The sequence below is a fragment of the Ovis canadensis genome, chromosome 1, assembly GCF_042477335.2.
Source record: "Ovis canadensis isolate MfBH-ARS-UI-01 breed Bighorn chromosome 1, ARS-UI_OviCan_v2, whole genome shotgun sequence".
NCBI classification, from domain to species: domain Eukaryota; kingdom Metazoa; phylum Chordata; class Mammalia; order Artiodactyla; family Bovidae; genus Ovis; species Ovis canadensis.
The window spans coordinates 78,214,746-78,241,592 of NC_091245.1; the positions used below are offsets into that span (position 1 = coordinate 78,214,746).

The 26,847-nt window shown below is 40.7% G+C and overlaps 1 protein-coding gene and 1 long non-coding RNA gene across 3 annotated transcripts in view; one reads left to right on the top strand and one right to left on the bottom strand.

The window, feature by feature from the left end:
- The first annotated feature begins 239 nt into the window (after positions 1–239).
- LOC138445023 (uncharacterized) lies at positions 240–26,845 on the top strand. Its single transcript, XR_011258709.1, has 3 exons — positions 240–508; positions 19,892–19,994; positions 26,499–26,845. It is a non-coding gene; the product is annotated as an uncharacterized lncRNA (long non-coding RNA).
- The window catches only part of DBT (dihydrolipoamide branched chain transacylase E2), a 41,932-nt gene continuing 24,609 nt past the window's right edge, over positions 9,525–26,847 (bottom strand). For both annotated transcript variants that reach the window (XM_069598776.1, XM_069598787.1), the window contains 6 exons: positions 25,931–26,147; positions 21,046–21,212; positions 17,151–17,228; positions 15,467–15,658; positions 15,256–15,327; positions 9,525–11,052 (listed from right to left, as the gene is read on the bottom strand). In XM_069598776.1, coding sequence (XP_069454877.1) covers positions 10,885–11,052; positions 15,256–15,327; positions 15,467–15,658; positions 17,151–17,228; positions 21,046–21,212; positions 25,931–26,147 — 894 coding nt within the window. In that variant the 3' untranslated portion in view covers positions 9,525–10,884. The remainder of the gene's footprint in view (positions 11,053–15,255; positions 15,328–15,466; positions 15,659–17,150; positions 17,229–21,045; positions 21,213–25,930; positions 26,148–26,847) is intronic.

Below are 26,847 nucleotides of genomic sequence, written 5' to 3' on the forward strand. Positions count from 1 at the left end.
GTCTGAACGCTGGCTGCATTTTTCAAGGAAATTAAATTGCTAGGTTGTTCCAGATAATTACACTTCTGTGCTGGCTTATAACTTTTGTTTTTTACTTTCCATTCTTACCATGGTTTTAGAACTATCTACATATTCTGGGCTTCCTTTGTGGCTCAGCTGGTAAAGAATCCGCCTGCAATGCAATTTGATCCCAGGGTTGGGAGGATCCCCTGGAGAAGGGAAAGGTTACCCACTCCAGTATTCTAGCCTAGAGAATTCTATGGACTGTATGGATTCGCAGAGTCGGACATGACAGAGCAACTGTCTAGCCAATGGGGTCAGAAGGAGTTGTACATGATTGAGCAGCTTCCACTTGGCACCACATATTTAGAAGCTTCTTGCAGCCAACTTCAAGTTACACAGTTAACTGCAAGTTTAACCCTGTCAGATGGCTCCCCGGGAATGTGGGTAGGCAGGAGCCCTGTGCTACCTGTTGGGGGAGGTTGCCCCCTCCTCAGCTGAGATGAAGGTAAGCCTATCTTTAACCGCCCTGACTTTCCCCCTAACTCAAACTTAATTCTTGATCTCCCACCTGTTCTCATTTCTTCTGCCATCTGTTGTTAGGATCCACAGCAGCTGTCCCCCATGCTTTGCCTTGTAACATTCCACATGGTACTCAGTAAAAGCCTGATATAGATGGCCTCTTTCTAATAGGACTGCAATTATTCTTGTCATGCTTTGGCTGTTTCTGAGGCTCTCCTCTGGACTGTCTCCAAATTCTTCTGCTCAGTTTTAGCAAGCTGTCAGAGAGTTCTCTCACAGGACTCTGACTTGAATACAAATTAGCTCGTGGTTAGAGCCCTTCTGCTCAGTACTGGGACTGCCTCCTAATGAATTTATTTTTCTTTAATTCTGAGTTTGAGCACAAAGATTCATGTTACCTTCAATATTTGCCTACATAGGAATGCCTTCTGTCACATGAAAAAGCCTGTGGTTATTTTGATGGGACAACAATGGTAACATGACTGATCTCAGGTTCGGCATAAATAGTTCAGAGGTGACCTGGTCTGTCTGGTGAGATGTTGCTGAAACGTGTGGTGACCTTGAGTTGCTAAAGAGTGAAAACGAGCTTAGGAGAAAGGTGGATCCAGAGAGAACTATTTAGTAGACACTGGGGAGAGAGATGTGGCTGGACCTCTTGCCAAGCACACCATGATTACAGGCAAGTAGTGGGGAAGAAAGTCAGACTGCAAGGAGTTCAAGTTCACTGGTTCATCCTAATTAATTGAACTCAAGTGAGGCAAAGGCAGGAAGGAGCAGGACGGGAAGCTTGTCCCTGCAATGGCAGGTAGAGGTAACCATGCAAGAAAGAAGTGTTTCAAGTCTACTTTTTCTGGGATTTTAGTTCCCCAACCAGGGATTAAACCCAGACCCTTGGCAATAAGAGTCACAGCCCTAACCATAGGGATCACTAGGGAATTCCCTGAGTCTTCTTTTAGACAGAGGGAAAATTAGCTATTCAAGAGGTAGAGAGGTTTTCTGTTTGTTTTTGTTTTGGTTGGGAGGGGAGTTTATTTTAAAATAAAGTTTTCTCGATAAGTTTGCTTTATTAATTACAGCAGCCCTACCCAACAGAATTTTCTGTGATGATGGACATATTCTGTACCTACAATGTCCAATATGGTAGCCACTAGCCACAGGTGGCTCTTTAAATTTATTAAAAGTCAAATAAAATTAAAATCAGCTTCTCAGTTATACTCAGTTCAGTTCAGTTCAGTAGACACTGGGGAGAGCCCAGTCATGTCCGACTCTTTGTGACCCCATGAATCGCAGCACGCCAGGCCTCCCTGTCCATCACCAACTCCCGGAGTTCATTCAGACTCACGTCCATCGAGTCAGTGATGCCATCCAGCCATCTCATCCTCTGTCATCCCCTTCTCCTCCTGCCCCCAATTCCTCCCAGCATCAAAGTTTTTTCCAATGAGTCAACTCTTCACATGAGGTGGCCAAAGTACTGGAGATTCAGCTTTAGCATCATTCCTTCCAAAGAAGTCCCAGGGCTGATCTCCTTCAAAATGGACTGGTTGGATCTCCTTGCAGTCCAAGGGACTCTCAAGAGTCTTCTCCAACACCACAGTTCAAAAGCATCAATTCTTCACCACTCAGCTTTCTTCACAGTCCAACTCTCACATCCATACATGACTACTGGAAAAACCATAGCCTTGACTAGATGGACCTTAATTGGCAAAGTAACGTCTCTGCTTTTGAATATGCTATCTAGGTTGGTCATAACTTTTCTTCCAAGGAGTAAGCATCTTTTAATTTCATGGCTGCAGTCACCATCTGCGGTGAATTTGGAGCCCCCAAAATGAAGTCCGATACTAGTTACATCTCAATTGCACAATAGCCATAATAATTAAAACTTAAATTTAAATAGTCATATTTGGCTGGTGGGTATTGCACTGGACAGCTTAGAGTATTGTTTTGAGATTAGTCTCAAAATAAGGGTCTTCAAACAATACGAGTTTATTTTCAACCAGTCCATCCTAAAGGAAATCAGTCTAGAATATTCATTGGAAGGACTAATGTTGGGGCTGAAGCTCCAATACTTTGGCCACCTGACGTGAAGAGCTGATTCATTTGAAAAGACCCTGAGGCAGGCAAAGATTGAAGGCAGGAGAAAAAGGGGACAACAGAGGACAAGATGGTTGGATGGCATCAAGGGCCCAATGGACTTGAGTTTGAGCAAGCTCCGGGAATTGGTAATGGACAGGGAAAACTGGTGTGCTGCAGTCCATGGGGTCACAAAGAGTCAGACACAACTGAGCAACTGAACTGAACATGTAAACCAAAAGCCAGCCTATGGGGTGATGGGGGTTTCTCCACCTGTTCTGTGCTTAGTCATGTTACCCTGTGAACTGTAGGCTATCAGACTCCTCTGTCCATGGGGATTCTCCAGGCAAGAATCCTGAAGTGGGTTGTCATGCCCTCCTCCAGGGGATCTTCCCAACCCCAGGATCGAACCCAGGTCTCCTACATTACAGGCAGATATTTTACCATCTTGAGCCACCAGGGAAGCTCAAGAATACTAAGTGGGTGGCCTATCCTTTCTCCAGGGGATCTTCCTGACCCAGGAATTGAGCTGGGATCTCCTGCATTGCAGGCAGATTCTTTACCAGCTGAGCTACAAGGGAAGCCCTTGCTCCACCTAGTCATTTGGAAATATTGGTGCTTCCCACCTTGTATGTCTGTCATTTCCAACATGCAGGCTTCAGGGCTGTAGAGAGGAAGGAAAGAGAGTATGGAGGAGCTCTTGGGAGGTTTAATGGGCCACATTTGGAAATGGTCTACATCATCTCTACCCATATTCTAATGGCTAGAAATAATCACATGGCCCTATCTGTCTGCACGCTAAGCTGTAAATATATAACTGTGTGCCCAGAAGGAAAAGGAAATGGTTCTATGGACATTCAACACTGAACTTCCACATTCATCAACAATACAATTTTTTTAAATTTAGAGAGTTCTGAGTCTCCAATAATTTCACCACGAAGAACTGGAAATTAATCTTAACTAGTGTGCCAAAGGATGGTAAAGCGTCTGCCTGTGATGCAGGAGACCCGGGTTCAATCCCTGGGTTGGGAAGATCCCCTGGAGAAGGAAATGGCAACCCACTCCAGTACTGTTGCCTGGAAAATCCCATGGATGAAGGAGCCTGGTAGACTAGAGTCCATGGGGTCGCAAAGAGTCAGACATGACAACAACTTCACTTCAGTGTGCCAAGGGAATGTTAACTAGTTCTGGATACAAGGGAGACACTGATTGATCAAAATGGAATTAAGTGTGGAGCAAAGGTCAGGAGAAAGAGCATTTCATCTGATAATGTTTCAACCCACCTGTTAATCTCTGTTGTTGATTAACCTAAGCCACAGCACTTGTGCTGTTTAAGAGAATACAAAGCAGCAGCAAACAGACTTACCTGGGTTGAGCACCAGCTTGCACTTTAGTGGCTATATGACATCACTTTAAGATTTGTAGTTTTCTCTAACCTGAAATGAAGAAAATATCTATGACACAATCTGGCAACTGTCCCCTAATATCCATTTTCTTCACCTGTAGTAACATAGTACTTAGCTAAGCATAAAGCCACTTATTTCCCAGCCTCCCTTGCAGCTAGGTGTGGCCCTATGACTAAAGTTGATAGTCAGTGGGATGTAAGGGTGGTGTCCAGAGCTGTTTCTAGGAATCTTCCCTAAGAGATAACTTTTCTTTTTCCTCCGTCCTGCTGTGTGGAATGTAGATGTGATGGCCGGAGGACTGTTCTGGATAGTTGAAGACCAGTATGACAAAGGAATGGCAGGCCAGAAAACTGGAAGAAGTCTGCATCTGTAAGGACTTAATAGTGAAGAGACACCATTCCAGCTAAGGGCCTTAGAGAGAGAGAATAATTTTCCTGTTGCTTAAGCCATCATTTCTGGGGTCCCTCTTAAGTACAGCCAAACCAACTTCTGATATACTTTCTGTGAAGTGCTATTATGAAGACTGAGACACAGACAGAGTTGAGCATGGCTCCTGGTGCATAGGAAACATTACGTGGGTCTCCTCCCTCCCCTTTTTCTATCTGAAGAGGAAACATGGCTGAGTGACTAACATACACTCTGGAGACCGAAACCTATTCTGGTGTCAGATTTGCTCTATACCATCAATGTTAAAGTAAAATTACAGGAAATATTTTTTTTTCTAGGATAATTGAGACCCGTAGATTTTCTTCCATTTTCCCTTGTCCTGGGCAGCTCAGAAAACAGCCAGTTTAATGGAATGACTTTGCTTAAATACAAATTTAGGGAACTGGGAGAGTATACTCCATAGCATTAATCATACTGGGTTGGGCAGAAGTATGATGAAGTACTTAAGAGACTGACTTTGCTTTATGAAATGGTGGATGCTCACTAAACTTACTGTGGTAATCATTTCATGGTGTATGTAAGTCCAATCATAAAATAAAACTGGAAAAAAAAAAAGAGGTTGATTTTGAAGACAGGTTTGCTTGTGTTCCCCCTCTCCGCCACTTAGTATTGGGACATGGGCAAGTTATCCTTTCTGAGACTTTGCTTCCTTATCATTAAAGTGAAAGGATGACATTATGTAAGGTTGTTGTTAGGAATAAATAAAATAATGTATTAAGATGCTTAATTTAAAATGTTTCATAAAGGTAGCTATAAATGACAATACCACAATGACAATCATAGTATTCTCAAATGTGGTGATTATGACTATGGACACAGTTATTTTCTTCAATTTTTTTCTGAAAGTGGCAGGGCATAAATCAGTAAATCAGTAATTCCCATATAAATAATATTGGGAAACTTGGCTATATTATTTCCTGCTTGACATTAGATAAATCATTGCTTTGTGATTTATCTAATGTCAAGCAGGAAATAACACAGCCAAGTTTCCCAACATTATTTATATGGGAAAATATTACCTACACTATAGATGCATTTACTATGTCAAAAAGGAGAAACTGCCTAGTTTATTGACTTACTGATTTACTGATTTAATCACATAGTATAGTGACATACAGGCTTCCTTTTGTAGCTCAGCTGGTAAAGAATCTGCCTCCAATGTGGGAGACCTGGGTTAATTCCCTGGGTTGGGAAGATCCCCTGGAGAAGGGAAAGGCTACACACTCCAGTATTCTAACTTGGAGAATTCCAAGGACTGTATAGTCCATAGGATTGCAAAGAGTTGGACATGACTGAGCAACTTTCACTTCACTTCATAGTGGCATACATGAATTACTTGTAAAAAGGCATTTTAAATAGCAAAATGCTGATCCGAGTTTTATAAAATTTAAAATGAGCTTGAAATCACTAAACTTCCTGATTAAATGAGGAATTGCAATGAACTATGAAATAAACATACAACACAAAAATTTTAAACAAATGCCTCCGTACCAATTATAAGATTGGAACAGATTCATTTTCCTCTAGATACTTCTCCTTGTAGCAAGACATTCAGAGCCATTCCATAGATACAAGAGTCACTTTGTAGCCATGGTTGCTTCACATTATACTTTTCTGGGTCATTGGTGATCTTTATGCTACATTAGGACTTCATAAAGAAACAAAATCTCATCCAGGACACAGATTTCTTTTTAAGTCAACCAGCATATACTGAGCCATTGAGAGGGTTCACAGTTCAGCAGTGAAGACAGACAAACTCATCCAGCCATGTCACTGAATGAGTCCTGCTGGAGTTGTGAGGAGAGAGAGAAGAAAAGAGATATCGATTCAGACCTAGGGAGGCACAATCAAAGGAGGTCTAAAAGAGGAAGTCACTTTTGTTCTGGATTTTCTTTTTGTGGAGAAATAAGCTGAGCCAAGGCATGGAAAATAAACTGTATGTTGTTTTCAGGGAACAGGACTTATTCATTGTGATGGGAGCTTAAGACCATAAAAGGCCAAAGTGTGTGTGCTCAGTTGCTCAGTCATATCCGGCTCTTTGCAACCCCATGGGCTGTAGCCCTGCCAGGCCCCTCTAATAAACTACTGCTACAGAGAATTCCTAATGCCCCAAACCCCTTCCTTTCAGTACCAGAAGCACATAAGGCCTTTGGGCAGCATTTCAAACTACTAAGACCCCTAAGACAAACTTTCTTCCTTTTAGCCCAATAATACCAATTGCTCAGTGAAGTGAAGTTGCTCAGTTGTGTCCAACTCTTTGCGACCCCATGGACTGTAGCCCAACAGGCTTCTCTGTCCATGGGATTTTCCAGGCAAGAGTACTGGAGGCAGCTGCCATTTCCTTCTCCAGGGGATCTTCCCGACCCAGGGATCAAACTGGGGTCTCCCGCATTGCAGGCAGACGCTTTACTCTCTCAGCCACCAGGGAAGCCTACAAGTGCTCAAACAGCATAAAAGCATGGACCGTCCTGGCATTTGGAACATGAAGTGGCATATACTCATTAGCTTGTTACACTTTTAGAGTATGTTAATCCACGCACATCTAAGTACTAAAACTCTGTTTCCTCATCTTTCAAACAGGGGAAATTATTGTACTTACCTGATGCTTCCCTAGTGGCTCAGTGGTAAAGAATCTGCCTGCAGTGCAGGGGCCACAGGAAACTTGGGTTTAATCCTTAGATCAGGAAGATCCCCTGGAGGAGGGCATGGCAACACACTCCAGTATTCTCTCCTGGAGAATCCTATGGACAGAGAAGCCTGGGGCTAAGGTCTGTAGGGTCACAAAGAGTCAGACATGACTGAAGTGACTTAGCACGCACATAGTATTGCTGGAGGGATGAAATTAATTAATATATACAAAGCATTGATGATGTCTGACACTATCATAATTATTGTCTTGAATTTTACTCAATTTTCCCCTCTCTATCAATATGAGGTGAGTACAGAGGCTAGATGACTCACTAATGGTACTTTAATGAGAAGCTATTTTATGTGTTCTGAAAATACAATGCTCAGATGGTACAACTCACATACTGCTCCTAAATGAATGTCTAGGGTCATGTAGTTGTCCCCTATGCTGCTTGCCTCATGAAAAGCAACCTTTGAAAAAAAAATTATTTATTTGGCTGCACTGGGTCTTAGTGGCAGCACACAGGATCCTTAGTTGTGGAATGAAAATTATTCATTGTGGCCTGTGAGCTCTAGTTCCTGGACCAGGGATTGAACCCTGTCCCCTGCATCAGGGAGATTGGAGTCTTAGCCACTGGACCACCAGGGAAGTCCCCCAAACTATAACTTTCTGAAGAGCATGAATGGCCTGTGTGGCCTAAGGATAGAGTCACTACCTTACAGTTATGTTGTATGGTTTGTGAGGCAGAACTGATGAGGCATGGCTACTGTGTTAAGGAGACACAATGATCCAATCTTGGTGAGAAAAGTTTATAGGGAAGGAACAGAACCACCACTAAGAACTGACCAAAAATACAACTCAACTCTGGAAACACTGCTCTTCTCCGTGTTACTGGCACAGACCCGCTTCTGGTGGACATTAATCGCCAGCCAGAGCTCTCGCTGTGAGGGGAGAAACATCATCTATCTTCTCCATCTTTATCCATGTCTATCCCAGGGCCTGGAACTGAATACATATTCAGTAATCAATGTGTGCAAAGTAGTTAATCAATTACAGGATGAATGTTAAAGAATTCTGAAGACTTCAAGGGAAGGTTTTATACGTTTAGTGCTGCAGGATAGCGCTAAGCGAGGTGCCATCATATTTCTTAGACTGTAGTCTACTTAGAAATCAGCAAAGAAACCCATCAAGTGATCTTTGGGACCCGCTTTGACTGGAAGCCACAAGAAATGCCGAAAAAGGCCTTTGGGCTCTCCTCTTCTTACATAACCACTTCTTGGAATGTTTCAGGATTTGGTACATTTTGATCTCTAAAATGAAAATTAATACCACTTGAGCTTCTGTCCTGCAAACTTCCTTCCTTATTGTGCTTCTTTTTCAGAATCAGTGCAACGCGCTACATAATGAATGGAACCTTGATTTTCTTGTTGGGCACTCCCAACAATAATTTGGGGCCAATAACTTTGGCTTCTCCCCCATGGACATCTTGTACCTCCCAACCACCCAACATGCTAGTAAAGAACTTGAATCTCCTGAATTCTCCCCTTACATTTCAACCTTTAGGAAAACGGTCAAGGCCCTGTTCTACCTAACTCCCACCCTATGATGGGTGGGGCCCTGTGGATCAGCACTGCTGCTAGGACTGTGCCCCTGGCCCCTCCTCCCTTCCCGGGGATCCTCTTATCTTAAAGGTCACACACACAATGGGAAGCCAATCCTTGACCGAATTCTCAGAGGATGAGACAAGAGAGAAGGTGGTAATGGCAGGGATTTATGATACAATAGGTAGCTCAAATATTTATTCTGAGCCAATGATGCTGGACTGTTAGGGGAACATATTACATACTCAGGCTTCCCTGATGGCTCAGTGGTAAAGAATCCACTTGCAGTGTAGGAGACATAGGTTTGATCTCTAGGTTGAGAAGGTCCCATCAAGAAGGGAATGGCTACCCACTCCAGCATTCTTGCCCAGAGAATCCCATGGACTGAGGAGCCTGGCAGGCTACAGTCCATGGGTCACAAAGAGTCGGACACCGCTGAAGTGACTGAGCACGCGTTACATATTCACTTCAAGACTCCTGTTCTCCTAGTTTCCACATTTCCTAAGTGAAGAAGAAATTTTTACTGATCATGCCTTTCTTCACTTAGTTCTGTAAATGCCATCAATACAAAACTGGTTAACTTATGGTACACCCCCTCCTGAGTTTCCCAGATGAGATCAATAACCTCTACCAGATGCTCTCACAGCACTCTGTTTTCTCTTCCTTAGAGGTTAATTATATCCTGATTTTTATGATTTTTAAGTATCTGTCTCCCCCCTAGACTGTAAGCCCAGTGAAGGCAAGAACCATGAGGATAGGCATTGTATAACCACTGCTTAGCACCACACTTAGTATACAGCTAACATTTAGATGTATAGCAAATGTAAATAATAGAATACTATGCAGCCATTTAAAAGGATTATAATATGGAATCATTTATTGACTGATAATATAATGTTAAATTAAAAATCAAATTATAAAATAATAGATCCAGCACAATCTCATTTTCACAAAAAGAACAGCTATGTATACAGATACCTTGATCTAACTGTTAATAGTAGTAGGATTATGGATGATTTTATTTTCTTTGCAACTCTTCATATTATCTGAATTTTAAAAAGAATAACATTCATTAGATCCATCATTTTCTAACTTACACATGATTTCCATTTTGAAAAAAATCAAAAAGACATTAAAACAACTTTTCTGTCACAAAACTTCACTTGAACAACAGGATTCACTTAGACAATATCAGAAACAACCTGACTCTCTGAGTCAAGTGGGCTTCTAAAAAAATGATCATGAGGGTACCTTTATTTCTGTGCAAAATTTATTGTTTCATTTTAATGTCCATAATTACCCATTAATCTTCTCTCTCCCCTGATTCAAATTCCTTCTCAGGATATGGAGAACAGAACAGACTGTAATTTCTTAGTCTATCCTTTTTAGCTGAAGACCAAGAAAGTATAAAAATAAAATTAAAAGGCAATGGATTTCTGAATGTAAGACAATGTCAGTGACTGGTACATTTCAAGTACCTTCCTCACATTGAAGCAAGGTTGTAAGAGTGACATTTCTCCCAATAAAACACTAAAACATTACCAAAATTCTAAAAGTTTATCCACTTTAAACAAAAACTTTCAATGGCCTTATAGGTTACAAAACTATAATTGGACATTTTAAGATTAGCTTATAATTTTCACTTTTAAAAGACGTTACTTTATACAAATAAGACATTTACAGATGATAATAGCTACAGAACAACAGACTCCTGGATATCTTAAAAGGTAAATATAATTGCACTTACTTTATAAAATAATTTGCTTTATTGTGGGGAAATAGAAAATATATTTGCACATAAATTCCTTTCCCAAGTATAATGACACTCTCTAGTTTCATTAAGAGTCAGTTTAAAATAAAATTTTAAAAAAGAGAGAGAAAAAACAGGGCAAATACTGTATATGGCTGTCTCAGTAATATTCACTGTGTGGTTCCTGCCAGTTTCCATCCATGGACACAAAGGCCTCAGCACCATATTAAGAAGTCATACTGTGACCTATAAAATGTGACAGTCCTGGGAGAACTAGTATGCCATTGCTCCTTTTCAGTAAAAGCCTAACAGAATAGTTGATCCCCTTTGTGCCTCGGAACCATAATCATACGTTACAAGTCATTTACAATACAAACTGCAGTGAGGAGCGTGCGCTGCACAGCTGGGCTCTACGCGTTCTTCGGAAGCTCAGAAAGTTCAAGGATGTCTGACCAATCTTCATTTCAGATCTAGCACCATAAAAGCTGGGTTTTCTAAGTAGGATTTCCACAAATTAGAGAAGCGTGACACTGTAGCACCATCGATAATTCTGTGATCAGCTGACCAGCTCACGTTCATTATCTGGGCCTTACAGACTTCCCCTTTCTCGTTAAATCGGGGAAGGGCCTATAAATAAGGAAAATAACAAAGAGTCAGCCTTCACTTGCACAAAGTAAGCTCTAGCAATTGCAATGCTGAAAGATTAGGCAAATCTCCCTCCCTATAACAGAGAAGAAGTGGGCATCCCAAGTAACTTTTGAAAATGCTGACTCCTACCTTTCCCATCTTTGTGAGTGTGTGCTTCAAGCTTTCAGTTTCTCCAAGGTATTTCCTGTCCCCCGTATAATTTCTACATGTACAGTAAATTTCATTTCAGATTTCTCAATTATTTAACAGCTAGTTACCGAGTACCTACTATGTACCAGGTACTTTCTAGACTCTGGGGGAACAGCAATGAATAAAACAAATAACAATCCTCACCCTCCTGGAGCGAACATTTTATTATATAGTGTTAAACAGCGAAAAGTGCAAAGGAAAGAAGTAAAGCACTTTGGAACAGAGACAGAGATTGTAGGCAGGAGGTGGGAATAGGGCAGAAGGTGCATGGTTTGTTTGTTTTTTTTGACAGGCAGGCAGGGAAAGCTTCACTAGGAAGGTGTCCTCACTGTAGGCAGGGGGGAGCTAGCCATCTCGACACCTGGAAAGACAGAAGGGAAGCTTGGCTGGAGCACTGGAGGACCAGCAGAATCAGCAAGGCAGCTGCAGTGGAAGGGCTGGGTGAGAGAAGGGAGGTGAGGTCACAGAGGGAACAGGCTGAAAGTGGGGCATGTTGTAACGACAAGAGTGATGGTTCCCAGTCTGTCTTTGATTTTTTAAAAAACAGATTAAAAAAAACCCTAATTCATTGTAAGTATTTTGAAATATATATATACTAAAATGAATTACTAAACTAAATATAAAGGTATACAAAATACAAGACCCACTTTTTATTGATAGGTTCATTAGACATAAAACCACTCTGTCGAAAGGCAGTGATTTTTTTTTAAATGCTAGGCTATCTACCAGCTAATACAGACTCCTGTGATGGCTGCATACCTCACGGAATATTTAAAATTAAATATTAAAGCTGGAATGTTTAAAAGCTTTCCATCTTTGTCCCATTTTAACATTACCTAATGAGCAGACAACTTTCTGAAAAAACTGGAGATCATTATTTCCTGGTCAGTTATTCTTGGCTGTAGTGATGATTAATCCCTTGAAATCTCACCCATTCCCAAATCACAATTAAAGAAGTGATCTGTTTTTGTAAGTAGCTTGTTATTCTCGATAATGTAAGTCTCCACACCTTATTGTTGAAACTGGCATGCTCCATAGAAATAAACCTAAAAAGATGCCTCTGTCACATTTGATGGACCTGAGTATTTAAGACCCACACTGGTGACTTCCTTGGTGGTCCAGCGGTTAAGACTCTGAGCTTCCAATGCAGGGAGTGCAGGTTTGATCTGGTCAGGGAACTAAGATCTCATATGCTGCATACCACAGCCAAAAAAAGAAAGACCCACATTGGAAGAATTCTCCAAAAATAAGCCTATCTTTCCATTGTGATTTGTCAGTGTAACTCTAACATTCCTGAGAAAAATATATAAGAATCTCATGGGCAGAAATACTGTCCATTTATATATTCATGCCTATCATCTGAATTTACTAAAAATGAATCCAATTAATTTATAACCATTCTGCCTTTTCTACCTAAGCTAATAAACTTCTTACTGTGTTTTATTCGGGAAGAAAGGGGAGAGCTGGCAATGAAAATTTCTAAGCCCTACCCTCTTTCTGTAATTAGTGGTGGTTTAGTCGCCAAGTCATACCTGACTCTTGCCACCCCATGGACTGCAGCCTGCCAGGCTCCTCTGTCCATGGGATTCTCCAGGCAGGAACACTGGAGTGGGTTGCCATTCCTTTCTCCAGGGCATTTTCCTGACCCAGGAATTGAACCCGGGTCTCCTGCATTGCATGCAGATTCTTTGCCTACCATCTTTCTGTAATTATCTCTTCATAGCCTGGATATGACAGTCACGGCCTGACATGGGTCCCCCTCACACGGAGTGGCACCAGCCTAGGGCCATGCAGGCCACTGCAGCTACTTTCCCTTCACTTTGGAGTGAGGCGAGAAGCCTTTGGAAGTTTCTGAGCACAAGGGCCAGTCACTGAAAGGGGACGACTTCAGGAGGAGCATGTGTGAGGATGGGTGGTAAGGGAAGAAGCAGGAAACTGGAGATGCTTTACTAGACTTCGAAGCAGGAAAGATGAGTTTGGCATTCAAAGGGGAGATCTGGTCTGGAGACCTAAACTTGGAAGCCATCAGCATCTAAATGGTATTTAAAGCCACTGAGACTGGATCAGACAAAGAAAAGGGCCGGAACTGAGCCCAGGGGTACTCCAGTGTTTAGAAATTGGGAGATGAGGAGGTATGGGCAAAGGAGACTCAGAGAGAACAGGCACTAGACAGGGAGAAAACAGACCGGCAAGGTTTTCCTCATGTCACAATGAAAAAGGTTTTCCAAGGAGGTGGCATTGATCAACTTAAGTGTAGCTAATAGGTCAAGAAAGATAAGGACTGGGAACTGAGAAATGTGGAGGGTTTCACATTTTAAGACTATTTAGTGACAGTTTAAAACTTACAATGAAAACAGAAAATAGCAAAGGAGAGATGACACAAAGGGAGAAAAAAATGAAATATTATTTGTCCCTACCTAACAAAGATTAGCAGCTCTATTAAGTCGCTATGAAGATTTATCCTCTAGGAGATAGATAAACTTCATAGCCTGAGAAAACCTTGGGTAAGATGATTCTGAAAAAAATACATCTCACACAGATCACTGTACACCAATGTTCATAGCTGCATTATTCACAATTGCTGAAAAAATGGAAACAGCCCAAATATTCACCAGAGATGAACAGATTAACAAAATGTAGTATATGCATACAGAATTTCAGCTTGGGATGATAAAACTTAGCTTATGTGAATGTGAATGTAACTACTGCTGCGACCATATACTTAAAAATGATTAAAATGGTAAACTTTGTTATGTATAGCTTACCACAAGAATATATCTATGTGTATAGTTCAGAAGAAAACAAATCACTTTCAGAGGAGATAGGAAAACAAAACTTTGTCAAATAGGTATGATGGCTTGTTTATAAACTGAAAAAGGTTAGAAATTAGTGAGAAACAAATGCTGAATTCTTGCTGGAGGAAGAATGAGTGACTGAAGTTATCCCTTAGAGAAACTCCTGATTTGGATGGAACAGCGTCATGCGTGTGTTCTTATTTTTTTCTCCCCATCTCCTCTGTGTGCCAGAGGGGAGAACAGAGCTAGAAGAGGGAGCAACTTAGCAGCCAAAGTACCACCTGCTAGAAAACAAATCAAAGGCTGAGCGCAAGTTTCTGCAAATGTTTTGGATGCCGACATGAAAGTAATAAACTCATGAAAAACAAGTCTAAGAGATGCTCCATGTGGAAGCATTACAAATACAGAGAAGAAAGGTTCCTCTAAAAACATGGAGATCAAAATCAAGGTTAATGTAGTGACAATGTCATGTAATAATGGAGGTATTGAAATGGTATCTATGAGCTTCTTTCTTTAACTCTGGTGGTTCTCAACCCTGAGTTAATGGGGATGCCCAAGCCCGAGGCCCCCAAATTCTGGTGCAGTTGGTACAGGGTAAGCTTGGGCATTTTTTTCACGCCCTCCAGATGATTCTAATGTGCAACCAGGGTTAAGAATCACTGCAATTCTTACTCTAAGTCAGTCTCCTATAACAGGGCCATAGTTCACTCATGCTGGAACCACCTCTGTTCTTGTTTAATATGTAAGTTTTGGAGGCTCTGTCCCCAAGGCCAAGAAATCTGCATTCTTAACTAGCATGCCCAGTGATTCTTGAACAGAGCAAAGTTTGAGAAAATTGTTCTCAGTGGTGTCTCACCATTATAAATAATAATTTGGATTGGCTTACTGTTATTCTTTGGCATTCTGAAATTAAGATATTTTGATAGACTCAGACTGGCTACATTTGTGATTACTCATAAACACACACATCTGTGCCTGGCATAATCCACAATGGTTGATCCATACAGAAATGATCCAGATCACGAGTACTCTACAGAGTAGTGTAGGCCTAGTTCTTCTGAAGAAATAACTGGCTTATTAAGCCCAATGCCATACTTGAACCTACAAAGTGAGGGGGGAAAGCCTCAGAAATAGTTACTCTTTGTTTTCACTCTCTCAATTTGCTTAAACTCTTTTGTCAACTATTTAATAAACATACCTTAATTGTTCCCAGGGCCCCAATTGCCACTTCAGGTGGAAGTATCACTGGTTTGGCATAGGTACCACCAATCTAAAAAAAGAGAAAAAGTAAGATAGAGAAATTAAGCTTTTGAGGAACAAACGGCAAATGAAAGTTTCTATTTTTAACTGAGCATATGATCAAAATTCTTAAGTTATGGTTTATGTACTGGAACACTGCTGTTACTCACTGATCCAATGTTGGAAAGAGTGAATGTTCCTCCAATAAGGTCATTGGTGCTGAGCTGACCCGCAGAGCCCAATTTCTGGAGGCGGTTCAATTCAGTGGCGATCTCAAATATGGAGCGGATCTGAACATTTTTCACATTAGGTACAATCAAGCCCTGCTCTGTATCCATTGCTATTCCAATGTTATGAGAAGCCTAAAAACAAGCAAACAATTATATAGTAGCCCTTTCACAGGCGCACAGAAAAGAAAGGCTCAACCCTCACTGCCTTATGGCCTTAACTATCAAAACCTATTTTCACTAGATTGATGGTAATTTTTTAAAACTTTTCATTTATTTTTATTTATTCATTTTTGGCTCTGTTAGGTCTTCACTGGTACACGCAGGCTTTCTCTAGTTGCAGTGAGCATGGGAGCTACTCTCTAGTAGTGGTAAATGGGTTTCTCATTGTGGTGGCTTCTCTTGTTGAGCCCACAGGCTCTACAGCACGTGGGCTTCAGCAGTTGTTGCTAGTAGGCTCTGGAACGTGAGCTCGAGAGTTGTGATGCACGGGCTTGAATTGCCCCGTGGCATGTGGAATCAGGGATCGAACCCATGTCCCCTGCATTGGTTCATTGATTTTCAAAACTAAATGAAAAGCTTTTAAAAATTACCATCAATCTAGTTTTTAGGTGGATTCTTATCCATTGGACCACCAGGGAAGTCCAGTAACAGCTTAAAAGGAATGATTTTAAAAGGTTTTTTTGAAAAAGATAACCTAGGGCAACAGATTATTTTCATACATTGTTAGTGGAAGTGTAAGCTGGCATAGACTTCCGGGAGAACATTTAACATTAGGTACCAACATTTACAAAACTGTGTGCTAAGGGGATAAATGCAGAAGTATGTAGAGATGCACAGAGATGTTGAGTCAGATTATTTCTAAGACGGAGAAACTGCACATGATCAAAATGTTTGTCAGTAAGTCACTGGCTAAACAGATGATAAAGCTGTATTTACTGACATACAATGATGTCTAAAACACATTATATGGAAAAGAAAATAGTTAAAATTTTAGCTAAAAAACTATAATATTACATATATATTATATATAGAATTCCATATATTTTTTAACTGTATAAAAATAAAATCCTAGACAGACATACATCTCAGCATAAACAGTTATCTTAGGGTCACGAGACTGAAGGTGAATATCAATATTTTCTGGTTTGAATTATTTGCAACAAGTATATACTTAATGAGAAAACTGTATTAATCATATGGAAAGATTTTAGATTCAACCCCCCTCCTCCAGAATATAAACCTCACTTCTTGGTTGTATATTTCTAACAAGAATAATAAGTAAGAGCCAGCATCCTCAAAACAGTTCTCAGTCTTCATAAACTTTGACTCCAAACAGAAGAGTTCACTCAATGGAATTTAAACTTTCATTAATTTGCTCATTTAAATTGGTCTTGCTTTTTAAAACTGCAGGAATTCCACTTCAAGCTCTCTTCTGTTTGAGGGGAGTGTGTGTAGTGTGAAAAATGTAACCCACTGCCTCACAGCTGTGTATTTCCAATATTCTAACCAGAAAACCAAAAGGGGTTAAGGAAATCTGTATATCTGAAGAGTGTTGTTAATTATTAACCTACAAGCACATTTGCACTTTTATTTAAACAAAATATTTTCACAACACATAGCCAACCTTGTATGTTATGTTCTGGCAGTTTTCATCCACAGAAGCATTAAGAATAGGAAACTGTAGTAATCCCAAAGAAGCAGCCTGTTTAAGAGGGAGAAAATGCAACATTAACACTTTTAACTCTGAAAGGATAGGTAGGAGATTTGAAGTGTTAAGAGGTGAAGGATGGAGGGAGAGAACTCTTCTGTAAATTGAGTTTAATCTCAAGTCTACAGGTACCAGGCATATTACTCCTAACTTATCGTCCAGAAATGTGGAATTAGGTTACCCTTATCAATTAAGAATAAAAGATAAAGTAGTCAAGGTAGCTTGTACACGCTAAGGAGATTTTCAAAATAACTATGAAGATTGACCAAAACACTAAAAGAAAAGTCTAAGTTCTCGTGTTTTCCTCATTTACATGTAGAGTGTTAAGATTTCCATGAGAAGAAAACCTCCAGTTCAAAGAAACATTTTGAATTAAAACCCGAAAAAGCAATTAATTATTTCCCTGTGTAGAAAGAACAAGTGACAAGGATTTGAGAAGCTAGTATTGTAGCTGGTGTCCCTGGCCAAGAGAAGGGCTGATGCAAACACTGACTTTAGAGCTCATCTCCCCAAACTGATGGCATTTCTGTCTTCCCACTCTGTCTTCCCCTGCTTTAATCTCTCTCCTTTTTTCTCTTCTGTCCATATTCAGATTTCCCTGTCTCCAAAATGTTCTCTATAGCTGTTTCTCTGCCCATTCGGGATATAATCAAAGTCAGACATCGCATTTGGTTGTCATGCCTTGCAATCAGTTTAAAAACTAAAAAAATAAAAATGCTTAAAATTGACGGTAGAAAGAATTCTTTCCCCCACTACCTTCATCTTGTCCAATTAACGGTCTGTTATATGCATTGTGTTGTGTTATTTTTGTGGGTGGGTGGTCTTGACCGAAAAAAAGAAATCATATCCCTGAACTGGAAAGTTAAGGAGTTTTATAAAGCATTTGATTTGATAACTATAACTTTAATCTTCTTTATCTAAAACAATCCATTCAGTTCAGTCACTCAGTCATGTCCAACTCTTTGTGACCCCATGGACTGCAACATGCTAGGCTTCCCTGTCCATCACCAACTCCCGGAGCTTGCTCAAACTCATGTCCATCGCCTTGGTGATGCCATCTAACCATCTTATCCTCTGTTGTCCCCTTCTCTTCCTGCCTTCAATCTTTGCCAGCATCAGGGTCTTTTCCAATGAGTTGGTTCTTTGCATCAGGTGGCCAAAGTACTGGAGTTTCAGCTTCAGCATCAGTCTTTTCAATGAATATTCCGGACTGATTTCCTTTAGGATGGACTGGTTGGATCTCTTTCCAGTCCAAGGGACTCTCAAGAGTCTTTTCCAACATCACAGTTCAAAATAGTCCAACTCTCACAATCATACATGACCACTGGAAAAACCGTAGCTTTGACTAGACAGACCTTTGTTGGTAATGTCTCTGATTTTTAATATGTTGTCTAGGTTGGTCATAACTTTTCTTCCAAGGAGCAAATGTCTTTTAATTTCATGGCTGCAGTCACCATCTGCAGTGATTTTGGAGCCCCCCAAAATAGAATCTGTCAGTTTTCTTTGTTTCCTCATCTACTTGCCATGAAGTGATGGAACCAGATGCCATGATCTTAGTTTTCTTAATGTTGAGTTTTAAACTAACTTTTCACTCTCCTCTTTCACTTTCATCAAGAGGCTCTTTAGTTCTTCTTCACTTATACATTACAAACAGTATTTTGAGTACAATCCAAATTTTGTAAAAGGAAAAACAAGGTATGTGTCCACAGATATGAGGTCATTTTCCCCCTGAACAATACTTTAATCGTCATTTGTATCCATGCCCTGTCTGCCTTAACATATTTTTTCAGGTTCTCCTCTTCCTCAATTTCTTTCATTCCCCAAACCCAACTAACAGCAACCAAACTTCAACCTCAGCAATACTTTATTTAGTAAGTTCTGGTTGACCTTTTCTTCTCTCTTGGTGTGGGAGGCTGAATCAAAAGCCCCAATCTTGTGCGCCTCCGTATACAAATCCTTTGGCCGTGCTCTTGCAAGCTGATTCTGAGCTAAGTTATATGACTCGCTTTGGTCAGTGAATTAAAAACAAACTAGGCGCAGTGCAGCTTGTGGAAAGTGCTTACATTTTGCTTCCTCTCTTCATCTGTCAGTACTGAGCCCATGTGTAGGCTGATATACTGGGCAGATAGGAGAGACATGGGAAGAAAAATGAGTGAAGCTCCCTGAGGTCATCCTACAGCAGCTGGCCCCTTAGGCAACCTACTAGCGTCTGTAGACATATCAGTGGGCTCTGCCAAGATCAGCAGACTGGCTGTGCTCATGAGAAATAATAAGTGAAGATTGTAGACTACAGAGAAATAGACTATAGATCCATGAGAAATAATAAATGGCTAACTGTTTCAAACCATCAAATCTGGGGGTGGCTTGTCATTCAGCAATAGACACACTTGGCTTTTAAGTGACTTCTCGGTTCTGCTATCATCAAACCACTGACCCCACTCACCATCTGCCACTGCCTAGGCAACTCAACTTCTATCTACCCCTTAAACACTGATGGAAAACCCTGAGCCTTCTTTTCTTCTCCTTTGCACATAATTTGAGGATCTCATCCACGAGTTTCAACGGCTGTGCCTCCTCAGAGCTGTAATACAGCCTAGATCCCTCATTATTGGCACCTACTACATCTCATGTTTATAGAGCATCTCTTTCCTCATTAGGGTGGTCGTTAAAAAGATGGAGATACAGGAGAACAGCTTATGTCTTACAAGACTCAGCGTCAGTGAAGAGACAGCGGAGGATAAATACTTTCAATACACTGAGGTAAGCTGCAATGAGAAACAAAAGGCTTGTTTAACTCAGACTACGGTAACCACCAGCTTTTGTAGGAGGCTACACTGCAACAAAATTTGGTGTTTAGGATGTATGCACATTTGATTAAGGGAGGAGGCAGTACTTCAGGTAGAGTTGTATATTCCAGGAGCTACACATAGCTTAATCTGACTATAGCGGGTGGGGGGTGACTGAGAGAGAAGACATGAAAAGTGGGCAGCAAAGGCTCATAGAAATATTCTATTATGCCATAATAAGGCATTTACAAACCATCCTGAAAGGGAACCACTGAAAAGAACCAGGGGCTAATACAGTAATTTGATTTATAGGGGAACAGTCTTGGTGCAGTGCGCAAAGCGCTTGTGGGAAGCTGCACTGGAGTTAGAGACAACAGTACACACTCTTTTTAGAAAAATGGACCAGAATGAAAACTTAGCTTCTCCACTTGTTAGAAATCAGTCCTTGACAAGTTTGTCAACTTCTCTGAGTGACAATTTCCTTAAATGGAAAGAGGGAATAGCAATTATTTACACATTAGCATTATTCTGATGGTTAAAAGAGATCATATATACAGCATGCTTCGTACAGAATTGGGCAGAAGGCAGCTGCTTCCTAAATAGTGGTTAGTGAGCTGTGCAAGCTCAGCTGATGGTCTTTTTCTTTTTATACTGGTCCCAAGTACCTAGAAATGATTCCTAAAAGCCTCATATGTTCATTGAAAAGTAAAAAATCAATCCTGAATCTCACTTTTCTTCAAATCAGGATTTTGCTGGCATGATCCTTTTTGAATTAAAGGCTTTACCTACCTGGCAGGACAATCCCGACCTAGTTCAAAGAGATAAGTAGATAAAAATCTGACACAAAAAATTTCAATTTTATAAACTTCTGTGAAACAAAGAGAGTATATCTGTACATTTTTATAACTATGTTATATCATGAGAATATTACTTTTATTCAAACCCATAGTTAACACACTGCATTATTTGCAAAACAAAACTTATATATCTAACTCAAGCCTTGTTAGAAATGAATGAAATCTTACTTTTAAGAAGAAGGGCATAAAGGAAAGTTTAATTCCACGAGCAAAAGCAATGGGTTTTAATTCTTCTCGTAGCTTCACCAGTTCAGTAAGGTCAACCTCATCACAATACCCAAGATGAGGTATCTTCAGGGCTGCAGACATGGTCTTGACCATTGCTTTGTGAAAGCCTAGAAAACACACATAGTTGTTTTTGTTTTTAAAACCTTTGATCCCTTCAACAACTATAATAGAAGGTTCTCAAATGTCACTTCAGTTCAGTCAGTTCAGTTCAGTCACTCAATCGTGTCCAACTCTTTGCGACCCCATGAATTCCAGCATGCCAGGCCTCCCTGTCCATCACCATCTCCCGGAGTTCACTCAAACTCACATCCATCGAGTCAGTGATGCCATCCAGCCATCTCATCCTCTGTCGTCCCCTTCTCTCCTGCCCCAATCCCTCCCAGCATCAGGGTCTTTTCCAATGAGTCATCTCTTCCCATGAGGTGGCCAAAGTACTGGAGTTTCAGCTTTAGCATCAGTCCTTCCAAAGAACACCCAGGGCTGATCTCCTTTAGAATGGACTGGTTGGATCTCCTTGCAGTCCAAGGGACTCTCAAGAGTCTTCTCCAACACCACAGTTCAAAAGCATCAATTCTTTGATGCTCAGCCTTCTTCACAGTCCAACTCTCACATCCATACGTGACCACTGGAAAAACCATAGCCTTGACTAGACGGACCTTTGTTGACAAAGCAATGTCTCTGCTTTTGAATATGCTGTCTAGGTTGGTCACAGAGAAGGCAATGGGACCCCACTCCAGCACTCTTGACTGGAAAATCCCATGGATGGAGGAGCCTGGAAGGCTACAGTCCATGGGGTGGCTGAGGGTCGGACATGACTGAGAGACTTCACTTTCACTTTTCACTTTCCTGCACTGGAGAAGGAAATGGTAACCCACTCCAGTGTTCTTGCCTGGAGAATCCCAGGGATGGAGGAGCCTGGTGGGCTGCCATCTATGGGGTCGCACAGAGTCAGACACAACTGAAGCAACTTAGCAGCAGCAGCAACAGCAGGCTGGTCATAACTTTCCTGCCAAGGAGTAAGCATCTTTTAATTTCATGGCTGCAGTCACCATCTGCAGTGATTTTAGAGCCCCCCCAAAATAGTCTGACACTATTTCCCCATCTATTTCCCATGAAGTGATGGGACCAGATGCCATGATCTTCGTTTTCTGAATGTTGACCTTTAAGCCAACTTTTTCACTCTCCTTTTCCACTTTCATCAAGAGGCTTTTTAGTTCCTCTTCACTTTCTGTAGTAAGGGTGGTGTCATCTGCATATCTGAGGTTATTGATATTTCTCCTGGCAATCTTGATTCCAGCTTGTGCTTCTTCCAGCCCAGCGTTTCTCATGATGTACTCTGTATATAACTTAAATAAGCAGAATGACAATATACAGCCTTGATGTACTTCTTTTCCTATTTGGAACCAGTTTGTTGTTCCAGGTCCAGTTCTAACTGTTGCTTCCTGACCTGCATACAGATTTCTCAAGAGGCAGGTCAGGTGGTCTGGTATTCCCATCTCTCTCAGAATTTTCCACAGTTTATTGTGATCCACACAGTCAAAGGCTTTGGCATAGTCAATAAAGCAGAAATAGATGTTTTTCTGGAACTCTCTTGCTTTTTCCATGATCCAGCGGATGTTGGCAATTTGATCTCTGGTTCCTCTGCCTTTTCTGAAACCAGCTTGAACATCTGGAAGTTCACAGTTCACGTATTGGTAAAGCCTGACTTGCAGAATTTTGAGCATTACTTTACTAGCATGTGAGATGAGTGCAATTGTGCAGTAGTTTGAGCATTCTTTGGCATTGCCTTTCTTAGGAATTGGAATGAAAACGGACCTTTTCCAGTCCTGTGACCACTGCTGAGTTTTCCGTTTGCTGGCATACTGAGTGCAGCACTTTCACAGCATCATCTTTCAGGATTTGAAATAGCTCCACTGGAATTCCATCACCTCCACTAGCTTTGTTCACAGTGATGCTTTCTAAGGCCCACTTGACTCACATTCCAGGGTGTCTGGCTCTACGTGAGTGATCACACCATCGTGATTATCCGGGTCATGAAGATCTTTTTTGTACAGTTCTTCTATGTATTCTGCCACCTCTTCTTAATATCTTCTGCTTCTGTTAGGTCCATACCATTTTTGTCCTTTATCAAGCCCATCTTTGCATGAAATGTTCCCTTGGTATCTCTAATTTTCTTGAAGAGATCTCTAGTCTTTCCCATTCTGTTCTTTTCCTCTATTTCTTTGCACTGATCACTGAGGAAGGCTTTCTTATCTCTTCTTGCTATTCTTTGGAGTTCTGCATCCAGATACTTATATCTTTCCTTTCTCCTTTGCTTTTCACTTCTCTTCTTTTCACAGCTATTTGTAAGGCCTCCCCAAACAGCCATTTTGCTTTTTTGCATTTCTTTTCCATGGGGATGGACTTAATCCCTGTCTCCTGTACAATGTCACAAACCTCCATCCATAGTTCATCAGGCACTCTGTCTATCAGATCTAGTCCCTTAAATCTATTTCTCACTTTCACTGTATAATCATAAGGGATTTGATTTAAGTCATACCTGAATGGTCCAGTGGTTTTCTGTACTTTCTTCAATTTAAGTCTGAATTTGGCAATAAGGAATTCATGATCTGAGCCACAGTCAGCTCCCAGTCTTGTTTTTGCTGACTGTATAGAGCTTCTCCATCTTTGGCTGCAAAGAATATAATCAATCTGATTTCGGTGTTGACCATCTGGTGATGTCCATGTATAGAGTCTTCTCTTGTGTTGTTGGAAGAGGGTGTTTGCTATGACTAGTGTGTTCTCTTGCCCAAACTCTATTAGTCTTTGCCCTGCTTCATTCTGTATTCCAAGGCCAAATTTGCCTGTTACTGCAGGTGTTTCTTGACTTCCTACTTTTGCATTCCAGTCTCCTATAATCTTTTTTGGGTGTTAGTTCTAAAAGGTCTTGTAGGTCTTCATAAAACCATTCAACTTCAGCTTCTTCAGCATTATGATTGGGGCATAGGTTAGGATTACCGTGATATGGAATGGTTTGCCTTGGAGACGAACAGAGATCATTCTGTCGTTTTTGAGATTGCATCCAAGCACTGCATTTTGGACTCTTTTGTTGACCATGATGGCTACTCCATTTCTTCTCAGGGATTCCTGCCCACAGTAGTAGATGTAATGGTCATCTGAGTTAAATTCCCCCATTCCAGTCCATTTCAGTTTGCTGATTCCTAGAATGTTGATGTTCACTCTTGCCATCTCCTGTTTGACCACTTCCAATTTGCCTTGATTCATGGACCTGACATTCCAGGTTCCTATGCAATACTGCTCTTTACAGCATCAGACCTTGCTTCTATCACCAGTCACATCCACAATTGGGTATTGTTTTTGCTTTGGCTCCATCCTTTCATTCTTTCTGGAGTTATTTCTCCACTGATCTCCAGTAGCATATTGGGCACTTACCGACCTGGGGAGTTCCTCTTTCAGTATCCTATCATTTTGCTTTTTCATACCATTCATGGGATACTCTCAATTAAACTCTTTCTCTTGGGCCTACCATCTTTATTACATATATTACATAGCTTGAAAGCCACTAATTTCAATGCTGAAGCATCGACTGTAGCACAGCACCAGTGTCAAGTGTAATATGTAACAGGTGAGTGTTGCTAAGTCACTTCAGTCACGTCTGACTCTTTGCAACTCTATGGACTGTAGACTGCCAGGATCCTCTGTTCATGGGATTCTCCAGGTAAGAATGCTGGAGTGTGTTGCCATTCCCTCCTCCAGGGGATCTTCTCTACCCAGGGATTCAACCTGTGTCTCTTATGTCTCCTGCACTGGCAGATTCTTTGCCAATAGCACCACCCGGAAAGCCCAATAGCATAGGTAACTGCTTTCCCAGCTGTAGTGTATAAAAAATTCAAAAGGATGCAAGCCACGTATTTACACAACGGCTTTCTTGCAAAGTCACTTCTGGAAGGTAATCATCCTAAGAATTTGTACATAAATCAGAAGTACTTGTTTTGAAATCTAACAAAAAATAATAAATATTTAAAATATCCTGAACAAGTCTTCAAACAGAAAAATTATCTCCAAAATCATTGCAGATGGTGACTGCAGCCATGAAATTAAAAGAAGCTTGCTCCTTGAAAGAAAAGCTATGACCAACCTAGACAGCATATTAAAAAGCAGAGACATTACTTTGCCAACAAAGGTCTGCGTCGTCAAAGCTATGGTGTTTCCAGTGGTCATGTATGGATGTGACAGTTGGACTATAAAGAAAGCTGAGCGCCGAAGAACTGATGCTTTTGAACTGTGGTGTTGGAGAAGACTCTTGAGAGTCCTTTGGACTGCAAGGAGATCCAACCAATCATTCCTAAAGGAAATCAGTCCTGAATATTCATTGGAAGGACTGATACTGAAGCTCAACACATGGGTCACCTGATGTGAAGAACTGACTCATTGGAAAAGACCCTGATGCTGGGAAAGATTAAAGGCAGGAGGAGAAGAGGAGGACAGAGGATGAGATGGTTGGATGGCACCACCAATTCCAAGGACATGAGTTTGAGCAAGCTCCAGGAGTTGGTAATGGATCGGGAAGCCTGGCACATGCTGCAGTCCATGGGGTCGCAAAGAGTCGGACACAACTGTGCGACTGAACTGAACTGAGCAAGTCTTAAAACAGAGAAATTATCTGTAGGCAAGTTTATATGCTAAGAAACCTGCCAACATATTACTCCTCAAAAATTATCAGTATATATTAAAGCTTTTCCTAGAAAAATTATAATTTCATAATGCTGAAGCAACTTCCCCCCAAATAAATGGCACTATTCCTTTACATTACTGTTATTATTACCTTTCATGGGTTCGGTTCTGTCTTTGCCTGTGAACACTGGAGGCTTTGATATTGGAATAGGAATAGTTCTGTCTTTTGGTTTTGGTGGAGGTGGCATAATTTCAGCTTTTGGTGAAGGAGGTAGTATAGCTCCTGTTTGCTTTTCCAGATAGTTGAGAATATCTTCTTTAAGTATTCTGCCATCTTTTCCTGAGCCAATAACTTCACTCAGCTTAATCTAAAAAAAGGGACACCTTTTTAATGCTAAAAATAAAACTACCTAAAAATAAATAAATCCATCATATGGTCTCTAAGTGGAATTAAATGAGCTGAAGGTAAAGTATCTCTGACCAATAAATTAGTATAAGGAAATAACATTTTCTTTATTCTAACAGAACAGTATAAACTATAACATTTTCATCATCTCAATAGAATACTATAAAGTACAGTTACATACTGTTCATTTACCCATGTAGTAACAATGTAATATCTACATTGTATATAGCTACTTTTGAAAATATATTTTTAAACAACTATTTCTAAATGTCTTGCATAATTCTTATTGGATTTTTTTTGCCTTTTCCTGAAGACTACAAAGGAAGAACTGAGCATTTAAAGAAGAGTTAAACACTGTAACAAATGCAGACCAATGTTTCTGACCCTGGCTACCAGTATACACACAATGACTAAAATAATCAACAAAAGCTCTCTGTAACAGCTACACTCTGCTACATTTAAAATGGACAATCAACAAAGACCTAATACACAGCTCAGAGAACTCTGCTCAATGATATGTGGAAGCCTGGATGGGAAGGGTTTGGGGGAGAATGAATACAGGTATATGTGCGGCTGACTCCCTTTGCTGTCCACCTGTATCTACCACAACATCGTTAATTGGCCATACTCCAATATAAAATAAAACGTTTAAAACAAAAACT